Source organism: Dermacentor andersoni, chromosome 1 (genome assembly GCF_023375885.2).
Source record: "Dermacentor andersoni chromosome 1, qqDerAnde1_hic_scaffold, whole genome shotgun sequence".
NCBI lineage: Eukaryota > Metazoa > Arthropoda > Arachnida > Ixodida > Ixodidae > Dermacentor > Dermacentor andersoni.
Window position 1 is genome coordinate 202,738,263 of NC_092814.1, and position 22,352 is coordinate 202,760,614.

Consider the following 22,352-nt stretch of genomic DNA (forward strand, 5'->3'; position numbering starts at 1 on the left):
CGACTTTCCCACTGCTGCTGCTGCTGCTGCTGTGGGCAGCTGTCTATATAAATGACAAGTGCCAGTAAGCGAGGAAAGGCAACCTGAGAAAAAATCATTTTCACCCCACGTTGTCAGATGCGCACAATGCCCTCTGGAGCTCCCTGGCCGTCGCCACATTAGCGGCTTGACAGCTGTAATTATCCGTGACCCCTCAGAAGCATTATAGAAACTGCAGTGCTTCCCTTTCTGCTAACGTGCGAGGCCAGAGGGGACGCATATATGGAGAAGGTAAGAAGGAGAGGGAGGAGAAGAGGCAGTTCCCATTTAAGAGATGGGGGAGGTGACGTGAGAAGGCAAGGAAACCCCACTACTATATGACAGTGGTTGCGGGGGAAACAGGATAAGCTTAAGTTCAAGGTACGGTACAGTACATTGCTGCTATTTATGAAAAATAAACGCCATGCAAATATGTCGAGTGGGCAACTTACGCAGGGCATGCAGAAGCAGAGCCGCAATAATTAAAGCGCACCGCAGGGTCCAGGAGATACTACAGAAGCGGTTGACCGTCAAATCAACACTTTTGTGCCCGCCGCGTTAGCTTTATGACTATGGTATTGCTAGAGGTCGCGGATTTGATGCCAATTGTGGCAGCTGCATTTCGACAGGGGCGAAATAGAAAACGCACATGCACTTAGATATTGGGACACGTTAAAGAACATCACGATGTCAAAATTAATCTGGAGTCCGCCACTATGGCTTGCCTCATAATCTGAGTGTGGTTTTGGCATGTACAGCCCCATAATCCAATTCCAGTTTAATATTTCTGCCACAATGCGATGTGCCATGTGAGGAAATGACAACGCTCAACCCTCTCAGAGGTTATAGAATATGGCGCACGACAACGCCTCAAGCAAACACCTCTCCCTGTGCGTTCTGTGTACTACGCAGACAAACAACAGCGGTGCACACAAGGTAACATAAACTCGCCACTCTTGTGTTAGCCTAAACGTTCAAGAAATTAAGCTTTAGCCATCAACATCACTGCTGATTGTCGTCATTCAAAGCATCCAGCACAGAAAGCTTCGCTTACATCAATTCCCACAGTGCGTGGGATCTGCATAATTTTTTGTTGTTGTGTTTTGTAACTGTTTAAGAAATTCATCCTGGATAGCACAGCAGTGCTGCCACACCACAGAATACTCATATTGTCATTAGTTCTACTATAATAAACAGTGTTATAGAATTTGGCTGTTGATTTGATGGTCGTAATTGTAATTTTACAGTTGGTGGCAGTAGAAGTACTGTGCCACTTGTGCCAGACAGCCAACATCCAAAATGCTCTGCCATAATGACACTTCAGGCTATTGAGCTTAATCTGTGCAGAGCAATGCTTGAGCAAAAAAAAAGAAAAGAAAAAAGAAAACATGAGAAACTTCAAAATTATGTTCTTTAAAGGGACACTAAAGTGAAACAATAAATCAGTTTAGACTAATGAAGCATTGTTTGAGAACCCTGCAGGCAGTCATTTAAAAAAAATAGTTTGATTATTAGATGAGAAAATGAAGGTCCAAGTATCAGTATTTGAATTTCGCGGCGAAACCCCAGCGCCGATACGTCAGCGTGATGTCAAGGATACCAAAGTATGTTTTCGCATTTGGGCAGCGTTGCCTGAATAAAGGTTCCCGAAACTTGCCATGTTTAATATTTGGTTCATTTAGAACACAATGTAGTCAGTCTGTACCGCTATATATAATTAGTAGGCCCTAGAAGATGCCATCAAAATCCAAGATGTCACAGCCCCCAGGTGCAGGAACTTAAGTAGGCATCGTCACCCGTATTTCGTTCTTGCGCTTTGTCTTGCTTACCAAACGTCTTATCGCTGTAAGAGTGGTGTTTTTAATGTTGTAGAACGGTAATTTACTGATGTAGAAGAAATCACTTTTCACTTTAGTGTCCCTTTAAGCTCAGCCAGAGCACTCTAACCAGAACTGTAACCTTGAATATTCTCTCATTACTATTAAACAAACTCGGGTTATGATCCTAGCTGTACATTTTTAATGCGACAGCGTTAAGGGCCCTATGTCACAGAAAATAGTGTCGATGTCCTGTGTCCAGCATCGGACGTCGTTTCTGCAAAAAGATTTTCGAACCAGCCATACCCAGGCCCTCCATGTGGCACAAGGAAGCTAGTGAACTAATTGAATTTATCAAGCTAAAATCCATGGAAAAACCGTAAGCTACGACATGCACACTACCTACGGACATAGTAGCGTCAGATTGTAATTTGACTATACGAGAAAACATAATTCTGTTACGTGAAAACTCAAAGAAACCCCTTTTCCTGCGTTTCACCATTCATAGACCGGCCACGGCGTCTGCCATTTGCGCACACCGGCACGTGAGTATCTCAGGGGCCACGGAGTGGCAAGCCCGGTTCCTTGCAATACCTCCAGATGGTGCTCTCTTCTGCCGCATCGTGGCCCACGCAAGAGGCCGCGTTTTTACCAAAAAGCCCGCCTTTGTCCATAGCGTTCGCGGCCAGCGTTTCCTGGTAAACACTGCGCTTCAGTTGTCGGGAAGCGTGAGAAGCAGTTGAGGGCGGGGGGGGGGGGGGGGGATCTTTGAATGCTATCGCGTTCCACTCTTAAAGGCAAAGCTTAAGCGTCCTCCATCTTTTTGTCATTACAGTGTTCAGGAGATTTGTCTCAGCGGTGGAAGTGTTGGTTGTTTTTTGGCATTGCCATCCATAAGCTGATGCACAGTGGATCTGTTGTGCATACAACTAGGTGCAACAAGCATGCAGAGGTTCTTACCTCTGCATGCGTGTTACACTTAACTGTATGCATATGCAAACTCTATCTCGCATGGTAGCTTAATGGCTGTGGCGTTGCATTACTGAGCTCAAGGTCGCAGGTTCAGTCCTGGCCACAGCAACCGCATTTTGATAGGGGCGAAATGCAAAATACTTGTGTACTTAGATTTAAGTGCACATTGAAGAACCCCAGGCGGACAAAATTAATCTGGTGTCTCCCACTACAGCTCGCCTCAAATTTAGATTGTAGTTTTGGCACATAAATCTCCAGAATTTAATTAATAATTAGTCTTGCAAACTGAAAGGAAGTTAGCAGACCCTGTGGCCAGCCATTAAAACTTGTCTCTCCTGGGCAATCTCCTTATTTTATTTTAATAGGAGTTTTATTAGTGTATGCACATGAGTAACATGTAAAAGTGCTTAGACGCCATGACCTCATTGTGAGGGGCAGGATGCGCTGGGTACGAAGCCAAACGTTTGTGCCAACTACCTCAGATGCCAATTATGCCTGTGCCAGCACTTCTGCCAAAATTGTGCCGTAATATGTCGAGCGATTCCGTTCCTCCTAAAAGAAAGCCACCCCGGATTTTGGTATGATTTGCTGTTTTTTCCAAAATGGCAAAAGATAGCCCATTTCTCGAAATCCTAGTGCCCTGGGGGGGAGGGGAGGGCTGGTGCAGCTGCCACCGCCACCAGTGGTGATTTCACCAAAAACGGGGTCAGTTAGCTACTGTCAGAGATAAAGAACAGGGCTGACTGGGACGGACAGTCATATTTGGTCCATCCCACTTTGCTGCTGTGCATGGTGACCTTGGCAGAAGCTAGGTATACCATGGGAGGTAAGCGAACAATGCTGAACAATCCCCTTTCACTTGCCTGCCAACTACATGTCTGACCATGTGCGTGACAAGGTCATCAATATTTTGTTCAACAGTGATATTGACTGTTCTTTTGAAAATCTTGACGAAGACTGAACAAGGGCATATAACCTTCACAACCTTTGGCTTCAATGTATTTTGTTTTTGTTTTTTCCCCAGTTGTTCTTTGTTGTGCATCAAAAGTTAGCCCACACCCTCTTTTCGCACGGTTTGCTCTAGATTTTAGGTGAACTGTCTGTTGCGATATTACAGTAGTGTCTGTTTCCATCATGACATTTTTAATTTGTCACCATATAGGATGGGCAGCAGTGCTTGCTTGCAAATGAGGCATAGGTTTCAGGGCACTTGTATATTCTTTAGGTCATTTTTAAGTGGTATGTGTCTTACTGTCATTCTCTGCAGTGTCCAGATTGGAGGCTTTGACATGGAAACAGAACAGCTGATCTCAGAAATTGAACAGATGACCGTAGATGCCCTGAAAGAACCCTCAGGTGCTTCTAGATGACCATCTGTGCACCATCTAGACAGGTGCACCTGTTGAGGACTGTCTACTGTATTTTTCTTGTGTGTGTGCCTGTTTGTGTGTTTATGTGTGTGTGCATTGGCACATACTGCTTGCGGTTATGCTTGGGTTCATCTTGTTTGAACATCACACTGTGGTTGTACTATTTGCATGAGCACAGTAGCCAACAGTTCGCCAGGCTAGCACAGTGGGTCCAAAGTTATTTGACTAGCCTGATGCAGTGCAACTTTGATTTGAAGCATAGTCATCCTTGTCAAATTCTGAGGATGTGAATATGCTCTGCTTAGCCTAAAAGTTATATGTGAACTGCATTGCCCCTCCTGTGCTTGTTTTGTATCACCCAGCTTGTCACTAATTGATTCTTGGTGGAAAGGGTTGCTTTATCGGTGTGTCCTTAAAAGGCCAGCAGTAGTTAATACCAAGGAAAACAGAGGGGCTTTTTGGTGACTTATGTGAGCGAAAACGTTGATTTTTATTGCTGTTACATTGCAGGTAAATTGTTTAAAAGCTGCATTGTACGTCACGTGCAGTGCACCACTAATTGAGCTACAGCTGTGACTGCATTCCCTTCTGTGTTTGAGTGCAGATCTGTGTGTAAAAATGTGTATGATGCCTTGAGAGTGTTAGGCCATGCTGGTCCTAACCATCGTGGCAGATATTACCCATTCTCACTACCTTCATTTCTTCTAAGCTCATGGCATAGTGAGCCTTATGTAATGCAGTATCGGTTCTATAGGTGCCATAATGTGTCATCCACCAGTCTGCTGTTAATATGTGACCACAGTTCACACAACACTCGCCATTCAGTCATGTGTTTTATATTTGTTGCCACGGTCAGGAGTAACATTGGTTATCACTTCTGAGGGTAGTAAGCATAATCTTGTGCATCTATTAGTGAATTATGTGAAAGGAAAAACAGCCACTGCCTTAGCTGAACCAGCAGAACATTGCGCACCAATATGCAGAAGTTTTGAATTTGGGCTTCATAGGCTGTGCGTTTTCTCAAAAGCACCATAAGTTCATTGTGGTTTTCTTTGTTTCAGGTACTGTTGGCCTTTTCAGTATATCACCCTAAAGCCCCCATTGCCCACAACATTTCATACAGTGTGCTCTGAGAAAAAGTAATAGATCAAGCAAAGTAAAGAAAAAAAGGTTAATACTTGTTGGGTCTAATGGACCTGGAATACACTGAGGTGTTAAGGATATTACTGTGATCTGCTTTACTTTTTATATTCATAAGGAGTCTATCTGTTAAGACAGTATGCAGCCATATTTTCCAGAACATTTCCCTGTGTGCAAGGTATTGAGTACTGGGGCATAATAGCACATGAATAAAATGATGTGCCTATCTGTACTGCTCCCAGAGCTTTCCACTTAGCAATTTCCTCCACGGTTGTTCCATTATAACCATGTCTTGTGTCATAGTGAAACCGTAAAGACACTTTCCGGCTACCGAACCCACACATTGCAAATTCTTTGTGTGGCCAGGGCTAGCCTGGTACAAGGCTCAACATTGCAAGGCTTGAGGCACATGGTTCTTTTGATATTCAACAGTACCTTTCAAAATTTTCAGGTGACATGGCCATTGTATTTTTTTTTTTTCAGAAAAATATTTTTCATTTTTTTTTGCAGGTAGCAGCCCATCTTTCAGTACTCAGAGAAAGTTGCCATTAGGGAATTAAGTAAATTCTGGCCCTGCATGCCTACACATTGCATCTGCAGCAAAAGTGCATTGCTCCATTTGTGAACATTGGGCCTCAACCATCTAGCATTCTCTGCTGCATAAATTTGCTACGGTCAGTTTTCCAACTTCCATCTTCTTGCTGCACCACTGAATAGTAAAAGTAAAAGGCTTAGAAGGCAAACACAAAGGTAAGGTGTATGAGTACCTGCACACACAAGTGTTACTTGGTGAGATAAAAAAAGAAACTTTCTGCCAAAAAAAGAAAAAAAGCATAGCAGGCAAGTTGTTAGCACTTCTTGCTCCGAAAGCTTAAACGGGTGGTTACTGGAAAAGTTGTGATACAGCAGGGTATACATACATTAGCCAGCTGCAACAGTTAACTGTAACATTTGCAATTCTCTAAAACCTGACCTGTTGGGTGTATGGGTGCTAGAGGTATGATTGCAGTGTATAAGATGGTGCAGCCGTCTTCTGGCACGGCTTCAGCTCGTCTTCTTGCACGACTTCAGCACTGGTGGGAGTTGACTCTGTACTCAAAGTACCATAGCCCTTTGTAATTTCTGGTTTCTGACAAAAAGGTTGGTGATTAGATGTTGGTGCTTTAGTGTTGCCATATTTAGTACACTAGAATATGTTGATGTTTTTATTTTTAAGTTACGAGAACTTACAAATTGAAAAGAATGTTTCAACTCGTATGCAAGTCAACTGAAACATACAATGACAACCCATTCTTGTCTTTCGGTGTCGTGAAGGGAAGAAAGGTAAACATCTATTAGGGTTGATGTATGTACTCTTGTAATTTCTGCAGATGCATACCTGTAGTAGTACCATGGCAACTGCCATACTGGGCTTCTCTCATAACCATGTAGCAGCATTACTAAGGCCACAGTCCTCCTACATAGTAATAGACCATTCTGGGCCCCTTCGAGACCATTGTGTAGGGAGAAACATTTCCACTACTACGTCTCTTAGCTTTGTGAAGGTCAACAGTCTACTCATACGAGTGTGAAAATCAAACTAGACAAGTTTACTTCAATGTATGTAAAACTAGTAGCTTGTAACTTGAAATAATCTGGATCTTTGCTTTCTTATCACCTATGATAGCAGTTTATTGAAGTGTAGTGAATTGGGCTTGAGAGTGCTTTGAAATTGTGGCACTTAACTGTCATAAAAAAATTTTTTGTCTGAACTTTTGCTCATGCGTTTAAAGGGACACTAAGGGAAAATATTAAGTAAGCTGCATTGAAAGATAGGCTTCTGTAATAACGAATTCATCATTCATAATCAAAACAGAGCTTTTCGTGAGTGAGAAAATAACAGATGGAAAATGGGAGCACCGCCACCTGCTGTGGACAGTGGTACCACTCATGTTTGAGATCGGCACTGCTGATTCACAGAGAGTGGCTGCTATGTCCTGCCAATGCCCGCTGTAAGTGGCATCACTTTTTTTGTTTAAAACCCTTGGCCGAAACCTAGGCGGGGTCCAGCCCATGCCACCAAATTGCAGGGCACTCAAAGTTATTTGAATGAATGAACTGCCACCTCTGAGACGGCAACCACCTTTGCCCACTCTGGCCCTTAGGCTCAAGTAACTGTATCCGGCATCCTGAACACAAGATCCACAGAGTGATTCATGCAAGCAGAACACCTGCAGTCACCAAGCAGTATGCTTTGTATATAGAGCTAAATAAATAGTTTCTAAAAGACAACAGCAGCATAGAGGGAGGCCACATGGAGATTACATCAACTACGCCATTTTGCCGTGGGCTGTTCAAATTTAGGAGCAGAAGCGGGACCTGCGGCGGCAGTTTTCTACACAACGAAGTTATATATGGGTGCACAAAACACAATGATAGACTTCTGGACGAATACTTCATCAATCTAGCCCAACTTGATATTTTCCTTAAATGTCCCTATAACATTTAAGTTCTTAAAATGTCACTGATCAAGGTGTCCTTTGTGAAAAAAAAATCAGCTGTACGTATTGTTAAAGTTGCTCATCTGTATATATGTTTTAATGTTCCTTCTCAGAAATGATTCAAACCTACCAGTGTTCCCTTTTATGCGAAATACTTCCTTTTTCTTTTTTTTTTCTTTTCTTGAAGAAGCAGTCTTATCTAGACCCCTGCCATTTTTGTAGATAGTAGGCATTACCAGCAAGAAATTTCTCCTATAATTTCGTGAATTATCAAAAATGTGCTAATGAACTTTTTAACTACTCATTTTAGAACACATGTACTTGTGAAATTGAAGCCAAAAAGTAGTGAAGTCATTTCTGCATAGCAGAAATCCTATAACTAGCAACACTTTTGAGATCTACGACTTTAAACTGTGCTACGATATACATGGGCATTGCAGTTAAGTTTCCTAAAAGCGTGCCTCCAAAAGTTCGAATTATCTTACCTGGAACGCCGAGGCATTCTTTAGCAGATTTTGTGGATGGATCTCACAAAAGTGGTGATGGCTTTAAGATTTCTGCTTAGCATGCATGAGTTCGCTATTCCTTTGCTCCAATTTTGCAAATATGTGTGCCCTAAAGTGAGTAATTAAGAACTTAATTAGCACATCTTAGGTAATTAGCAAAATTATTGTCAATTTTTTTAAATGCTAATGTCCGCCTAGTCACGTAGCGTATCTGAATTAATGGCAGGGGCCTAGATGCGACAGTTTCTTTTAAAATAAAGCGTTCCGTATAAAAAGAATGCCTGGTAATATTGGTTTGTGTTTGTGGAACTCTACACTAGCCATTATGAGAAAAAACTATATTGCCTCGTTTTTATACTCTTTCTGTTTTCACTAACTATTGTGTGAATCCTTAACATGTAGTTATATCTATCCCATCTTGCTTTTTTTATGACATGTGCCTTATTTTTATTCTTGGTTTCTTATATGTTGAATGTAGATTATGACACTCAATTAGACACGAGAGCACAGTTTAAAGGGCCCCTCACCAGGCTGCGTAGCAAATTTTGGTTATATGCTGGAAGTTGTTACGTGCCCTCTAGGGAGCGTTCTACCACAATAATTTTTCAAATTTGTTCATTAATAGTCAAGATAAAATTCTTTCATGTGCCACGAACCCATGATTTCAGGAGGTGAGCGTCACCACCAACATAGACACTCTCTCCATTTGCCCCAATCTAGTCTCCGCAAGCAAAATTCCTTCCCTGTGTTCTCCCATACTGGAGCTGGAGGATCACGTGTGACACATACGTCACAGGCCACAGCCTTCTTTTTTTCACTTTTCTTGCTGCATGGTGCACTTCTGGTCACGGTCGTGCACATGAGCTATTGCGTTTGTCTTGTTTCGCACAGCGCACAATTTTGCACGCTGTGGATGAGAACTCCTGATTAGCGGTATAAGTCGGTGCTACACGAACACTGAGGCAGACACAAGCAGATCACAGAGCATGATCGTACGTTGGAACACTGTAGAAAATGGCATAGTTTCGTTGTCTACGTGCGCGACTGCACGACATGGGAACAAACAGACGAAACGGAAGTACATCTCTCTTGCTACAGTACAAAAGTAAAACAAAGACACGCAGACATTTGGTTCATAGGTTTTATTATTGCTCCGAACTTTAATTTGCCTCTTGAAGCATGAGAACATATAACTGCTGTTGCCTTGAATAATTCTCAGTCACGTGTGACTGGGAGTGACGTCGCAGCACTGTGAACTACGTAGGTGCGCTTGAGAAAGTGACGTCGACTCTCCAGGTGGGGGCGCAGCGCAAGCAAGGAGAAGGGCACTGGGCATTTGGCACGTAATGGTGTAATACTTTGCAGGCACGATCATCAGTACGCATTGTATGCACTGCATTTGTCAGTACAAAATGGCCAGACCTAATGAGGGGCCCTTTAACATGGGAGCTGCTGAGAATGTGCCATGCGAGATCATGTTATTCTTTTCGTTACCCTATAATAGAATATGAAGAATGATATTTATGTATAGACACTTTGCCATACACAGTTTGCTGCAACTAAAATTGGGTGGTGCCACTGTGCACTTTGATCCATGGGTGGCCTTGTGTGAAGCCAAAATGCATTGCTAGCAACAGCCATGTGCAGTGTGCATACCACTGTCAGAAAGTCCAGCACGGCACATTTACCAAGAAAGTATGCCAAGATGAAAAAAATTAAGTGCACCATCATTGGGTGTTAAAACACTGTTTGGGTTTCATCAGGGTGCAGAGCTTGTCTGTGTGTGGACACAAGCCTTTTCAGCATTTAGGCTAGTACTTAAAAGCTTATGCACTAAATTGCACAATTGCAAACAAGAAGAAAAACAACTTGGAATCAACTGAACCACCAATTGTATCAGTTAAGTACTATGAACTACATAGCAAAACATGATAAATTTTACACATTAGAATGGAAAAGCAGTACATAGAACAAGTGGCAGTACTTGGAAATGCAGTTGCTTTTAAACGATTTAGCTGATTTGCCATAGCTGTTAACCAGATTATGATGCTTGCTAATTTTTTTTTAACTGTCAAGTTTGTAGTTTCATTGATACAGCTCTGAGAGTGACCTTTGAGAGTGTGCCGTATTGTATGTGCACAGTGTAGCATACAAGTTTCTGAAGGAACCTTCACAGCTTTCTTGGTTAGCCACAATATCAGTGCAGTATGCTGAGGTGGCAGACGAGACAGTCAAGCACGAAGCAAAGCCGATTGGATGGGAGAACATGCACTAGCATCATGGGAAATGCTCCAGAAGTGAAAGATGCGGTCAAATTATTGTTTATATCTTGCTACATGGATCCGGGCTGTGTAGGTACATTCCTTGATGGGAAAGCAACGTGCATCAGGCTCTTTTGTCAGCCATGAAATCACAAATGTTTCAACTATTGCATGTTTTGTGCGTGATCAATTTTGTACTGTACCCTTTCACGCTCGGGCGACTTCCAAAACTTGCTGTTCTGCAACCAGCCTTTCAAAACACAAGGCCACTCATGCTGGCACACCCATATGACCAAATATAAGAGTCCCATGCAGTGGCAATGCAAGGCGTCTGTAGTAGTTGGTGCTCCAAAAAACGTATTTTCAATCAACTACAGCTGTAGTGACATACCTGACTCATACTTAGTTGATACTGTACTAGCAGTATTCTTTTCTTTTGCCGTTCATGATGTGAACAGTACCAGGATTGGCAAGAATGGTTATTCTACTGCCTTGTACAAATTACTGGAACAATGTAGCTAGATTCTGCATTTAAATTTATTCTTTATGCATGCTGGCACTCCTCTCTACAAACATAACTGTGCCTGCCCTTGTACACACAGCAGCACTTAAGTTGTGCTGCTCAAAATTTCGTTTATAAATAAGATTTCCCTTTTTTTTTTTCTTTTGCTACTTATCAATGCAGCATACATTGAAGGCTCCCACTTTGGGTTATCATTCTGTAGTCTCTGAAATATGCATAGTCTGTTTTTTAATACAGCCTTATTCCAAGCTTCAGCAGTTGACATAAAATGCATCTTGAAGGTGGTGCTAGCCCTTGAATTGAGAATTTTTGAAAGTATGAGAAACATAGTCTAGAACCTTGCTCCAGTATTTCGTTCTATTGATTGTAGCCCCTAATACATGCGTGTGGTGTTGGGACTGCTTTGCTATGCAAGCTTCTACTGTGCCACTCTTATACAGGCAGTACCCAGCTTATCGCAAAGCAATTGCCATATTCGACAAAACAGCAATATCTGATTTCATTGATCTGACCAACAAATTAGTGAACAGATACTTAAGTGGCTAGAATATTCACGAATACATTTTGTCACACTAACAGGGCAGCTCAGCTGAATTTTACTATGGTCTTGCCTCCATGAAGTTAACTATAACAGCAAACATGAAGGATGCACGTCCTATCGGAAATGTTAGGGCCAGGAAAAGGTTTTACATTATTTTGTACACTTCTCTTGGTAGTGCATTCTGTTCTAGCTAAAAAAGTGTGCGGCACTTAGCTTTTCTGGCCATGCAAGTCTAATGAATGCTGTCAGATAAGAAACACACATGACGCTGAATGGTTTCTGCTTAGCATCCCTAAAGCACTTGGCATAATGGCCGTGGTTGTGGCTTCCAGCTTCAAGGGCAAGCTTCTTCAAAAGCGTGGCATCTGTTATTGTTTTCATTATTAACTAAATAAATTTTGATTTCAAAGTTGCAAAGTGCAAGAACAACCGCACACTTAGGTTTAGGTGCAAGTTAAATTATTTAAAGTTAAAGATTTAGGTGGTCCAAATTATTCCGGAGTACCGCAGTACGCCGTGCCTCATAATCAAATCGTGGTTTCGGAAAGTAAAACCTTATAATTGTGATTTCAAAGTGTGGTAGCAGTATTCTTTTTTTAACTTTCATTTTACTTTTTCTCTTAATAACATGTTTGGTTCGTATTGTCTTTTGAAATTGTAGTCCCGTGAAGTAATTTTTCGTAGGCTTCTTTTCCATAGTGCAGTTTCCCTCTCTGTCTTTGTTTCCCTTTTTAGAAAATTTACTACAGTCCTGTCACCATTATGTTAGCCATAACTGCATTAAAGGAGCCCTGAACCACTCCTCGGGCTTGGTGAAATAACATAGTCTGCGGGTAGCATACGCTGCTGTGAACATTTCGGCCAAGTTTTGCTGTCGTGCGCGGTGCGTGGAGCTCGCAAGTGGATCACGAAGTCGCCTTTTTCTCAAACGCTGTCTTTTCAACAGAAGGCCCTGTCCTCACTCTCTTATAGATGCACTATTTCGTACGCACTCTCATCGGATGCACTACCAAGGCGGAAGTCGTGGCGTCTATGTTACCATCCAAAATGAAATTTGAACAGCGCGCCACGGTGACATGTAGAAGGCAGAGCATTGTGGGCATGCCCCACTACGCCGTACCTTTCGCAATACAAGGCATTGAAGAAGGAACTGGAGCACAGAGGAGGCAGTGTTTGATTGCCAATGACTCCGCTTCTGCTGAATGCATTGAAGTACTTTTTGCGGCAAAGCATTTCTGAAATAGCCTATTTTCACTTCAAATGCCTTTCTCCATTTCGATAAAAATTGGTTCAGGGCCCCTTTAAGTATGCTACAAATACAAGTCCTGCTTGCTTGGATTTATGTTAGGCTGTAGTGAAATTTTGAGAAGGAGTAGTCTGTTAAAAGTGTGCAAGCTCTTTCCTCTCGCCAAGATCAACCACAAACAAGCTGTTATGCGAGCTGTGCTAGAAGAACATCGTGGTGTACTGGCACACTCCATTTAAAGTGTTGTGTTGTAAGCAGTAATTCTTTGTGCCTGTAGTGTATGTGCGTGCAGCAATTGCCAACAAGGTTACCGTAGGTGCATCGGACTGGGTGTCAGTCTTGACGGATTATGTGGATTTCAGTTGCACAGCAGTGGTACCTTTGTGCAGGTGTAGTTTTATAGCATGAAATTGTGTGTAGGTGTTAGCTTTGCTACATTAAGTGTCCTGTGTGAACCCTTTGCACTGGGAAAGGGTGTTGTAGAGGTTGCTGTGCTAGTGCAGTTCACACCTGTGTTGACGTCTGGTCGTGATTTTGTGAGGCTGTATATGCGTACTCTAGGCGCCCTCAGTATTTAAACAATCTTCAGGTAGGAGAAGTGGCAGGGTCTATTATTGTGAATGCAAATCATGGGAAAGGTCAACAAAGCTTAAGGGATGAAAAGTCGCGATGCTCTCTTCAGTTAGCTTTAGAATGGCTGCAGAGAGTAGAGCAATTTAATGACAGTAGTAACTGTGCAACAGGGATAATTAGGTTGTACAACTGCAGAGGGCATTGGAGCCAACATTTGTCAGAGGGCAAATGAAACAATACCACTACTTCTGTGTGAATTCCGTACGCAAGCCCTTGAGCATAGAAATTCTCATTGTCCTGCATTCCACCTTGCATATACCTCTCCAGGTGCACTCGGGGGGCCAGCTTTCCGTGTGGCATGCAAAAGAGCTACAAAAGGGCTTTCGCAAACTGGCAAGTGCAGGTGTGCCTTGCCAGAGATGTGCTTCTGAAAGACAGAAGTTTCGGCCTGTGCATGCTGGCCTCTGGCACAGACAAATAGCAGTGATGAGCCGTAACAGACTTAGCCAGCATAAAGTGAATACTACCGTGCACATGTGCCAGTCTGTCGCAGGAATTTCATGTTGATGTATACTTGCAGAACTGGTCTTTCAAGGTCACAGCATTGAAGCACAGATGGGACCAAACTAAAAAGCTTCCTCGGGGAAAAAAAGTTTAAAATTGCCGTTTTCTGCCACTTTCTTGTGTATTTTACAGTATTTGCGCATTAGTATTACCCTTGAGTGAGCCAGCTGAACCTGTGTTCTTTGTTGAAATTCTTCCTTTTGTGGACTGTGCGTGGGATAAAATCTGGTAACTTTAAGCTTGCCAAGGATGGCAAATATGTGCAGGTTGTAAATTGTTAATTTCTTCCTTCTGTGTGGTCGGCAGTAACGGGAAGTAGCATCTGTTTGCTCACTTATGCAAAATATATCCTATGTATGTTTCTCATATCATTTTAAAATGTCAAGACTTATAGCTGTCTGTGCAATTGTCATGCTAATTGCTTAATTAGCCTTTCTCTTTGTCATAAAACTAAATGTACTAGAAAGCTAGAGATATCAGACAACGTGCATTATGTAACTAGGCATTGTAAAAGTCAGCACTAAGTGCTCAAGGTTTCAGCTTGCCTTGCACTCTACATATACATGTGTAACATACTACATAATTGGGCAACCTGCCAGTGATGGAATGTGAGAAGACTCTGTCTGCTTGCAGTGGTGAACATAAAAGTTGTGATTTATTGCAATATAAATTTTGCACCGAGTATACGTTGGTCATTTGAAGTTGTGTTATATGTAATGTAATATGGTAGCTCGCTTGCATTCATAGCATATATATTGGCTGTTTTCTGCAAGAGTACCCTGATGCTTGTTTCCCGAGTGAGCTAAAATCCATAGTGCATAGTTTTGTGGAATCTCAAAAGAACTACAACAGAAACAGACTATCAAAGTGACTATCATCTCTGTACATGTGATCAAGACAAAAATACCCTTGAAATCATAGCATAAGGTGCGGCCTTGCGTATACACAAGCAAGTGTGGTGTAATGTTTGGAACCCAATTTCAGTGTGTTCCAACAAAAAGCAGAAAAAAATGGGAGCTGTATAAACTTGATTGTTGTGCAGACCTTTAGTGCTAACTGTTCACATCCCTTGAGAATAACCGTGTTTTGTAGTATCCCGGAATGGTAGACAGGCCTAGGAAAAAAGTGATACAATAGCAGAACACAGCAGCGCATAAATAAAGTATTTATGTGCCTAGTCGTGCTCATATATTGCATCCCAAAGTAGACTGCGTGCACAGTGCACAAAACAACGAAATTGTTTTGTTCGTGTTTTTTCATTTCTTGCTACATCAGTGGCACATCCTGCTTCTTTCACAAATGCTAGATTTCTTAAAGTGTAGAGTGGGAGTTGTCTTGCATGCTATGACATAGGGTTGATGCAACATGTACTCCTACAGGAACGGAACTTAAAAAGTGCAGTGACTGCTGCAATAAATATGTACAGACAAAAACAGGTCAATTCATGCATAATTTCTTACTAATTTTCTGTTGTGTAGGATGTTTGTTCAATAAGCAATGTAAAAACACAATAGAATCATATTTTCCCCACAAAATTGCTTTTTACTTTTCAATATGGTCACCTTGGAGCTCCACACTCTTTGTCCAGTGGTATTACAGTTTTTTTATCTCAGAAAAGTAGTTAGTCTCAAGGACTTGCAGTGACCTCATTGTCTCAACATGTCTTTCCCGAAGCCAGATTTTGAGGTTTGGAAATACAAAGAAGTTGCATGGAGGCAAATCAGAAGAAAATGGGGGATCATGGTAACAATGCAGACCTGGATTAGTACAATTTTTCCATTGCAACTGCGAGCCAGGCCATTATCTTTAGGAAAGACTTCTTTTTTCTTGGATTTCAGCTGATTTATTTGCAGCTCTTCAACCAAGCTGTTCGGAAGTATTGCACAATATTCTTTATTTATCACCTGACCCTCCAATAAGTAGTCAATAAATTTCTTAAAGATCGCCAAGAACTGGTTGTCACCTTCCCAGCTGACAAAACGAAGTTCACCTTTATCGCACACTTTTGTCAGGTGCCGATCACTGTGTGTGTAATGGTGTTTCCAAGTTTCATTCATGGTCACAAATTGGCACTGAAAGCCTTGCGGATTGTGCTTAAGCATTGACACATAGTTTTGAAATGTCATCTCGCATTAATTTTTGGTTGCGTTTTGGTCAATCACCCGGCAAAGTTATGTTACATGGTGATTGAGCTTGCCATGTGAAATTGGGGCAAAAACAGAATGTTGCATTATGCTTGTGCAAACTGCAGGTGAACTGAGCATTAGCGTTCTGCCCTAGATACCACTCCTAATAAGTCTAGTGTATTTCGTCACCTGGGATTATATGCACATATCATGCCTCCATCTAATGAAATTTGCAAATTTCATTGCAATTACATATTCTATGGCACTTATGGATTGGATTACATGTGCAAACTGTAGCAAAACCCGATTGATTTTTAAGCTTTCATTTCAGTTCACGTGAAAAATATCGGACTGCTGTGTTGCGAATTGCATGTAATTTACTATGAGGAAAGTACCGGATACTGTGAGCTGTGGCTAATCGATGACTTTTATATAAAGATGCTGTGTTGGTTGTTCATGCTGTATTGTTGTATATCTAGTCATGTTTTGTAAACGAGTCCTTGATGTCATCATTTCTGATGTGTTGAGTGCATAACAGGTATATTTTCACCATAATAAAGAACATGCTTTGTAAAAAAAAAAAAAATGAGTACGGTATTGATATGATGCACAATGTTTCCACTGTTTTGTGCAGTGTACACCAGTGAGCCAAGTATGAGTGCTGTGAGAATGGATGACAGATGGGGACAAAGACATGCTCTAGCGTGTAAGCAAAAAAAAAAAAAGATGCAGAGACAAAAGGACAACACAAAAGGTGGTCCGAAAGGTGGTCCGAAAGGTGGTCCTTTTGTCTCTGCACCTCTTCTCGTTTTGTCTTATGCGCTGGAATATGTCTTTGTCTAAATTCCAAGTAGCCCAACTCTTTAAAGACAGATGGGGAGCCATATGGTTCTCGGTCAAAAGTGAGAAATTATGGCTGCCCCTTCTGTGGTTCCTGATGGACACCACACCCCAGAGGAGGCGTCAGTGCAAAACTCTACAGTGCAACTTGCATTAAGCAGGCTGGTACTCATCCAGTTTTATATGTTTATTATGAAATGCGGTGGCAGTCGCAGGCTTTCAGTGTAGTGGGTGTGTTTTGTTCCAAGTGGTCTTAGAAGCATTTCTGACTGTACCATCTGCAAGTATAATTGAGAGAACAATGGTGCTGTCATTATAGGACACTGCTAGCTTGTCATATAGGCAGCCTCCCCCTCCGCCAAGGCATCTGTGTGAATTTAATATAATAATATGCATTTATTAGCAAGTTTCTTTAACATCCTGCAACACCGCGATTACAATGTCAACTGTAAAAAAAATGGACTATTAAGCCTTAACAGTAAGAGCTTGTTTATATGACCCTTGTTAACCCTGTAATGCCCACCATTCATATATGCTACGCTGAGTTTGGTGCCTCAAAATGCTGATTTAGGCATGGAAAAAAAAATGTAACTTGGACTTTGCATTAAGTATATGCAGGAGTGAATTTTCAGTTGGTAACAGTTAAAAAAAAGACATATTTAATTACCTATACTAAATAAGTATAGCTCAAATAACAGATGTACTCTCCATGGCTGGAAATAACGGTGAACAAGTTTTCAAGGAAGCAGAAGAAATCACAATAGCCCTTGCTATCAAAGCGACGGAACCAAACCAACAACAAATAACCATCCTATCAGACTGTCAAGCGGCATGCAAAAGCTACCTCAGGGGACGAGTATGCACCGAAGCCTATAGGATTATACAAGATATAAAACCCCGAGCCAGATTTCACCTTTTATGGGTACCCGGTCATGAGGGAATCGGGGGAAACGAAGAGGCTGACAGAGTAGCTCGTGCGCATGCTACACCCCAAGGGTGCTCACAGGACGCCTCTGACGACCCGATCCCGATTGACCAGAACTACTCTGCAATTTTAAACTATCACAGAGGAAATAGAATGAAGCTACCACCCCCAGATAAGAATCTCAGTAAGGAAGAACAGGTTATATGGAGAAAGCTGCAAACCTATACATATAACAACCTGCACATTCTCCATAAAATTCATCCGGAAAGATATACGGACACATGTCTATGGTGCGGAGCCACGCCAACCTTAGACCACATCTCATGGGCATGCACGGCATATCCACAAAAGACAAACACAGAAATTACGGAGCATACACAATGGGAGGCAGCACTGTCCAGCTCGCAGGAAGAGGTCCAAAGGGCCATCATCCGACAAGCAAGACGGCGCGCAGAAGCCAGTGGGGCCCTTGTCTAGGGGCTCCACCCATTGAGCGTATTATTCTACAATAAAGTTCTTCTTCTTCTTCTTCCAATTTTCCTGGTATGATTGTGGAACTGTGCTTGGGTCCTACAGGGTTAATTCAGAAAATGGAGTAATTCACGCTATCTGTCTCATCTCGCCAACCTGTGCATTAATTCTATAGCATCAAATGCCCAGTAACGTGGAGGCATTTGATCCTGCACCAGTGTTGGTACTCTGCTCATAGAGCATACCAGGTTGAATGGAGGAGCCATGATAATTGCACCACCACCTTAAGTGTCTGGTACTCGTAACAATCAACTGCCTTCCTCAAAACCCTGACTCGGCAAGCTGTACTGCTCCAACAACAGTTGTGGATGCGCCAATGTGACAGTGCAATGTGTGCAGTGCGCACAGTTCTTATACTGTTCACAACAGGCAGTTAGACAGCGAGTCACGTGCTGGGTGTGCAAACACTAGTAAATGTCTAAAAAGCTGTTCCCCTGTGTGATCAGGTTGAACACACATAGCACTTGCATGGCGTCCTACCTACTATGCCTTGCTCCTGTGTACTACTGCACAAAGAATACAAGTTCAAAAGAAAATGGAGACTTGAAATGATGAGTAGTCAAACAAGAAATGTCTCTTTAAGCCAACGTTCCAACAAGGAGACTCGTCTTCGTCAGGGTAGCAACTTTTTGCTGCCCCAACAAAAAAAAGCCCTTGTCAAAACATTGGCTTAAAGTGACATTCGTTGTTTTACTACTACGTCATGACACTACACATAATTTGGCAGTGAGCCACATTAATATGCTGCAGAAACTCGCAAATGTCTAAAAAAATGCATGCACATGTGATCAAATCAAACACATGCTACCTAAGCATGACATTCCATCTCCAGCCATCTCCTGCCATATACTATTATTGGTAGAGCCGTGGTATTTATCTAGAGGGCGGGGGGACCAGGGTATGCCTTCAAGGCCACTATATTAGGCCTTGTTGGTAAGCACCTAGTTAACCTCTTCTGTGCTGTGCTATTAAGAGAGTTTTAGAGTAGCTGTTCCCAAAGTTTGGGGCCCCCAAGAGCTTTGCGGGTGAGCGTTGGGGCACACAGGAATGAAGAGCTTTAGAATAGGTCTGTGTTTGCGGATAGTATCTTTCACTTGCAGTACGTGCCACTACGGCGTCCAAGAAAAGCTATTATTAATATTAAAATATATCATTTCATGATAAGAACAATTTTGACCTTCATGTTTAATTACAATCTAGAGGTTATTCTATTAGCAGCAAGCAATTTGCACTTAATTTGGGTAACCAACTTTACGTGCCTTCACCAGTCAAGTTAAGCCGTCTTAGGCCTACGAGCCATGAAATTGGCTATTGAATCCGAGCCAGCAGTGTATAATCAATTAATCTTCATTACACACATTAGATGAGTGAAAGCGATAACCGCAGTCACTTCTGCTAGCTTCACGCGTCGAGCCCAGTTTGGTGCTATGTTAAAGCCGGCACTTGGATGGGTGCCGTCATGTTCGTTGATGCAAAGCTTTTGGGGCAGCATTTGGGGCTCTCACTAAATCGGCGAAGTAGCATGCCCGACGCAAAACCCAAATGCAGTTTGCACCGCACGTATGCGTAGTGGCTTCGACATTATTTCTTTGGGGCCCCGAACCCTATTCTAAAACTCTATTATCCCTAATTCTGACCAAAAATGGACAAATAATTTTCAAAGACCCCAGTTGCCAACATGTTTTGCCTCCTCAAAAAGAATAAGTTCACTTCTGCTTGCATTGTCCCATAGATAGTGTACTGCCATCTACCAAAAGCTCAACTAAGCACTGAGATAAAACTAGGCTTGTCCATGGCATTGCTAGAAAACATAAAGCATCGCTGACGAGCTGAGCTCATCCTTGGCCAGTTTTACCAGAAACACGTGGACGAACCCAGCTCGTCTAAGGCACGGAAGAGGTAAATACTGTGAATTATGGTACTATTGCGCATTTCCACTGTAGAAAAAAAAAAGTATTTGTAACACAGAAGTTCATAGCCAAACTATGTGTTAAGCAAGTTGAGTATGTAAGTTTCAAACTGGTTCCACCAAGTGCAGCCACTAGAGGCAGCATTCAAAACATTTGTCGGGGCTCCGTTCTTGCACCAGTGTTCCATGCTGGTAAGGCAAATGCAGCCGTCAAGGAAACTTGAACCTTTCATGGCTGTGACATGGCCTTGACAATCCTTTCTTTTTAAGTACCTTTATTTTCTGCAAATAGCACTACAGGAGTCTTGCTACAGGCAGCATGAGGCAGCAACAACAACAATAGTCTTTTAAAAAATTGTTCTTTGCCAAACAAGAGCTGGTAAAGCAAATGCATTGTGCATTGACCGCAGTGTGTCCATAGAATATATAAAATGGCAGTGTACATTTGTGAAATGCTTTGTGATCCTGGCGAGGCACTGGTGCAGCATCTGTTGTTTGGGCAAGATGGAAGGCACTAGGCAGTAATCTGAGCACACCTGTCCTGGATTTCACCTGAAAAAGGAAACCAACTGCAGTCAGGTAGGTGCTTGGAGATAAACCCCAAAAATGGAGAAACCACCTTAGCACCACGACACAGCTACAATAAGAGGCTGACAATGTCTGCAACTTGCGACAGGCTGCAAAAGCTTATGACGTGAAGTGCAGCTGTTTTAATTTCTGCAGAAACATAATATTGCATCCTAACATCATTTCAGGAGGAACGACAAGGGTAGCAGGGGCACTTGCAAGATGCTGGTATGCTTGGACAATGCTGCCGAGATATGCGTTTAATGAAAACTAACAAGATGAGAGAGCAGAAAATATCACGGGAACCAATAGGGGAAGTTTACAAGAAGCACATAGCAAGCATGCATGCTGAAGTAACAGATGGGCAATAAATGTGCACCATACTCCATTTCATACATAACAGGCAACACTACGAAGGCTCTTCTCACTGTTTGCATCTGCGCCAAAAAATAGTGCATCACCATATGGAATAAAGATATTGGTACACACCATGTAACTCGACGCAAAATTAAGTCTCGTACTTTTGTGTCGCATGAAAGGCATTGGAGATCTGAACCTAGGTATTTACCACGAAACATGCCGAGTGGCATGTTTCTGCGACCAGCAACCACGGCACATCATTTGCACTTGCAACCAAGACATGGTACGCCTAGAGTTGCCAACTGTCCCGAATTCAGCAGGACAATCCTGACTTCAGGGCGAAAAATCCAGTCCCGACTTTACCCAGTCGAGATGGCTCAATGTCCTGACTTTTGCTTTCTTTTCTACTGAATAAGGATTAATAAATCAGATTTACTTTTTATAATCCCTCGCAGCTCAGTTGTACAACCTTTCCTTCTGTCTTGTGTTGTCGTAAACATAAAGGCAGTTTTGTTTTTGTCATTATCTTTATCGTTAACTCTTTATTGGTAGCCGTGTTAGGCAGACAACTACTGTACCATTCTTGTTAAAATCACGGCATGGTAGGACTAAACATATTTGTGCAACATCGCTGCGTGTGCTGACTCGCAGCACCTGGCACTGATTGACAGGGTCAGTCGTCGCCAGTCAGTGCCCCCCACCCCTCTTTTGTTTCATCTTCGTCTACTCTTTAGTTGGCAACCGTAAGTACACCACATACTGGAAGCACAAAAGTGCACAAACAATGTGTAATTTGACATAAACTTATGGCTACAAGTAGTACTTGTAATATATAATATATTCTTTAGAAGCCGTTGCAGATCAAGAGCAACTGCACTGCGAAATGTGCAGCGTTAGACTTCTATGGACGCATTACTTGCATAGCTTCCACAGCACTGCCTGCTATGTGTGAAACTGAGTATGGGCCACATGTAGTAGCCGATGTGACGATAAATGAAGCAAGAGCGACACCAATTTGTAGCAGAAATTCTCTATACTGTCGCCTCGTGTGATCTTTGAGCAACTTTCTGCACCAATTTAAAC

At 42.3% G+C, this 22,352-nt stretch overlaps 2 protein-coding genes across 2 annotated transcripts in view; one reads left to right on the plus strand and one right to left on the minus strand.

The window, feature by feature from the left end:
• Positions 1–18,431, plus strand: part of LOC126546948 (uncharacterized) — a 42,972-nt gene extending 24,541 nt beyond the window's left edge. Inside the window, exon 7 of the mRNA XM_050194668.3 lies at positions 4,075–18,431. Coding sequence (XP_050050625.2) covers positions 4,075–4,177 — 103 coding nt within the window. The 3' untranslated portion in view covers positions 4,178–18,431. The remainder of the gene's footprint in view (positions 1–4,074) is intronic.
• Positions 18,432–20,600: 2,169 nt separating this feature from the next.
• SPARC (secreted protein, acidic, cysteine-rich) overlaps positions 20,601–22,352 on the minus strand; it is a 41,878-nt gene continuing 40,126 nt past the window's right edge. The window contains exon 8 of the mRNA XM_050194665.3: positions 20,601–20,894. Coding sequence (XP_050050622.2) covers positions 20,857–20,894 — 38 coding nt within the window. The 3' untranslated portion in view covers positions 20,601–20,856. The remainder of the gene's footprint in view (positions 20,895–22,352) is intronic.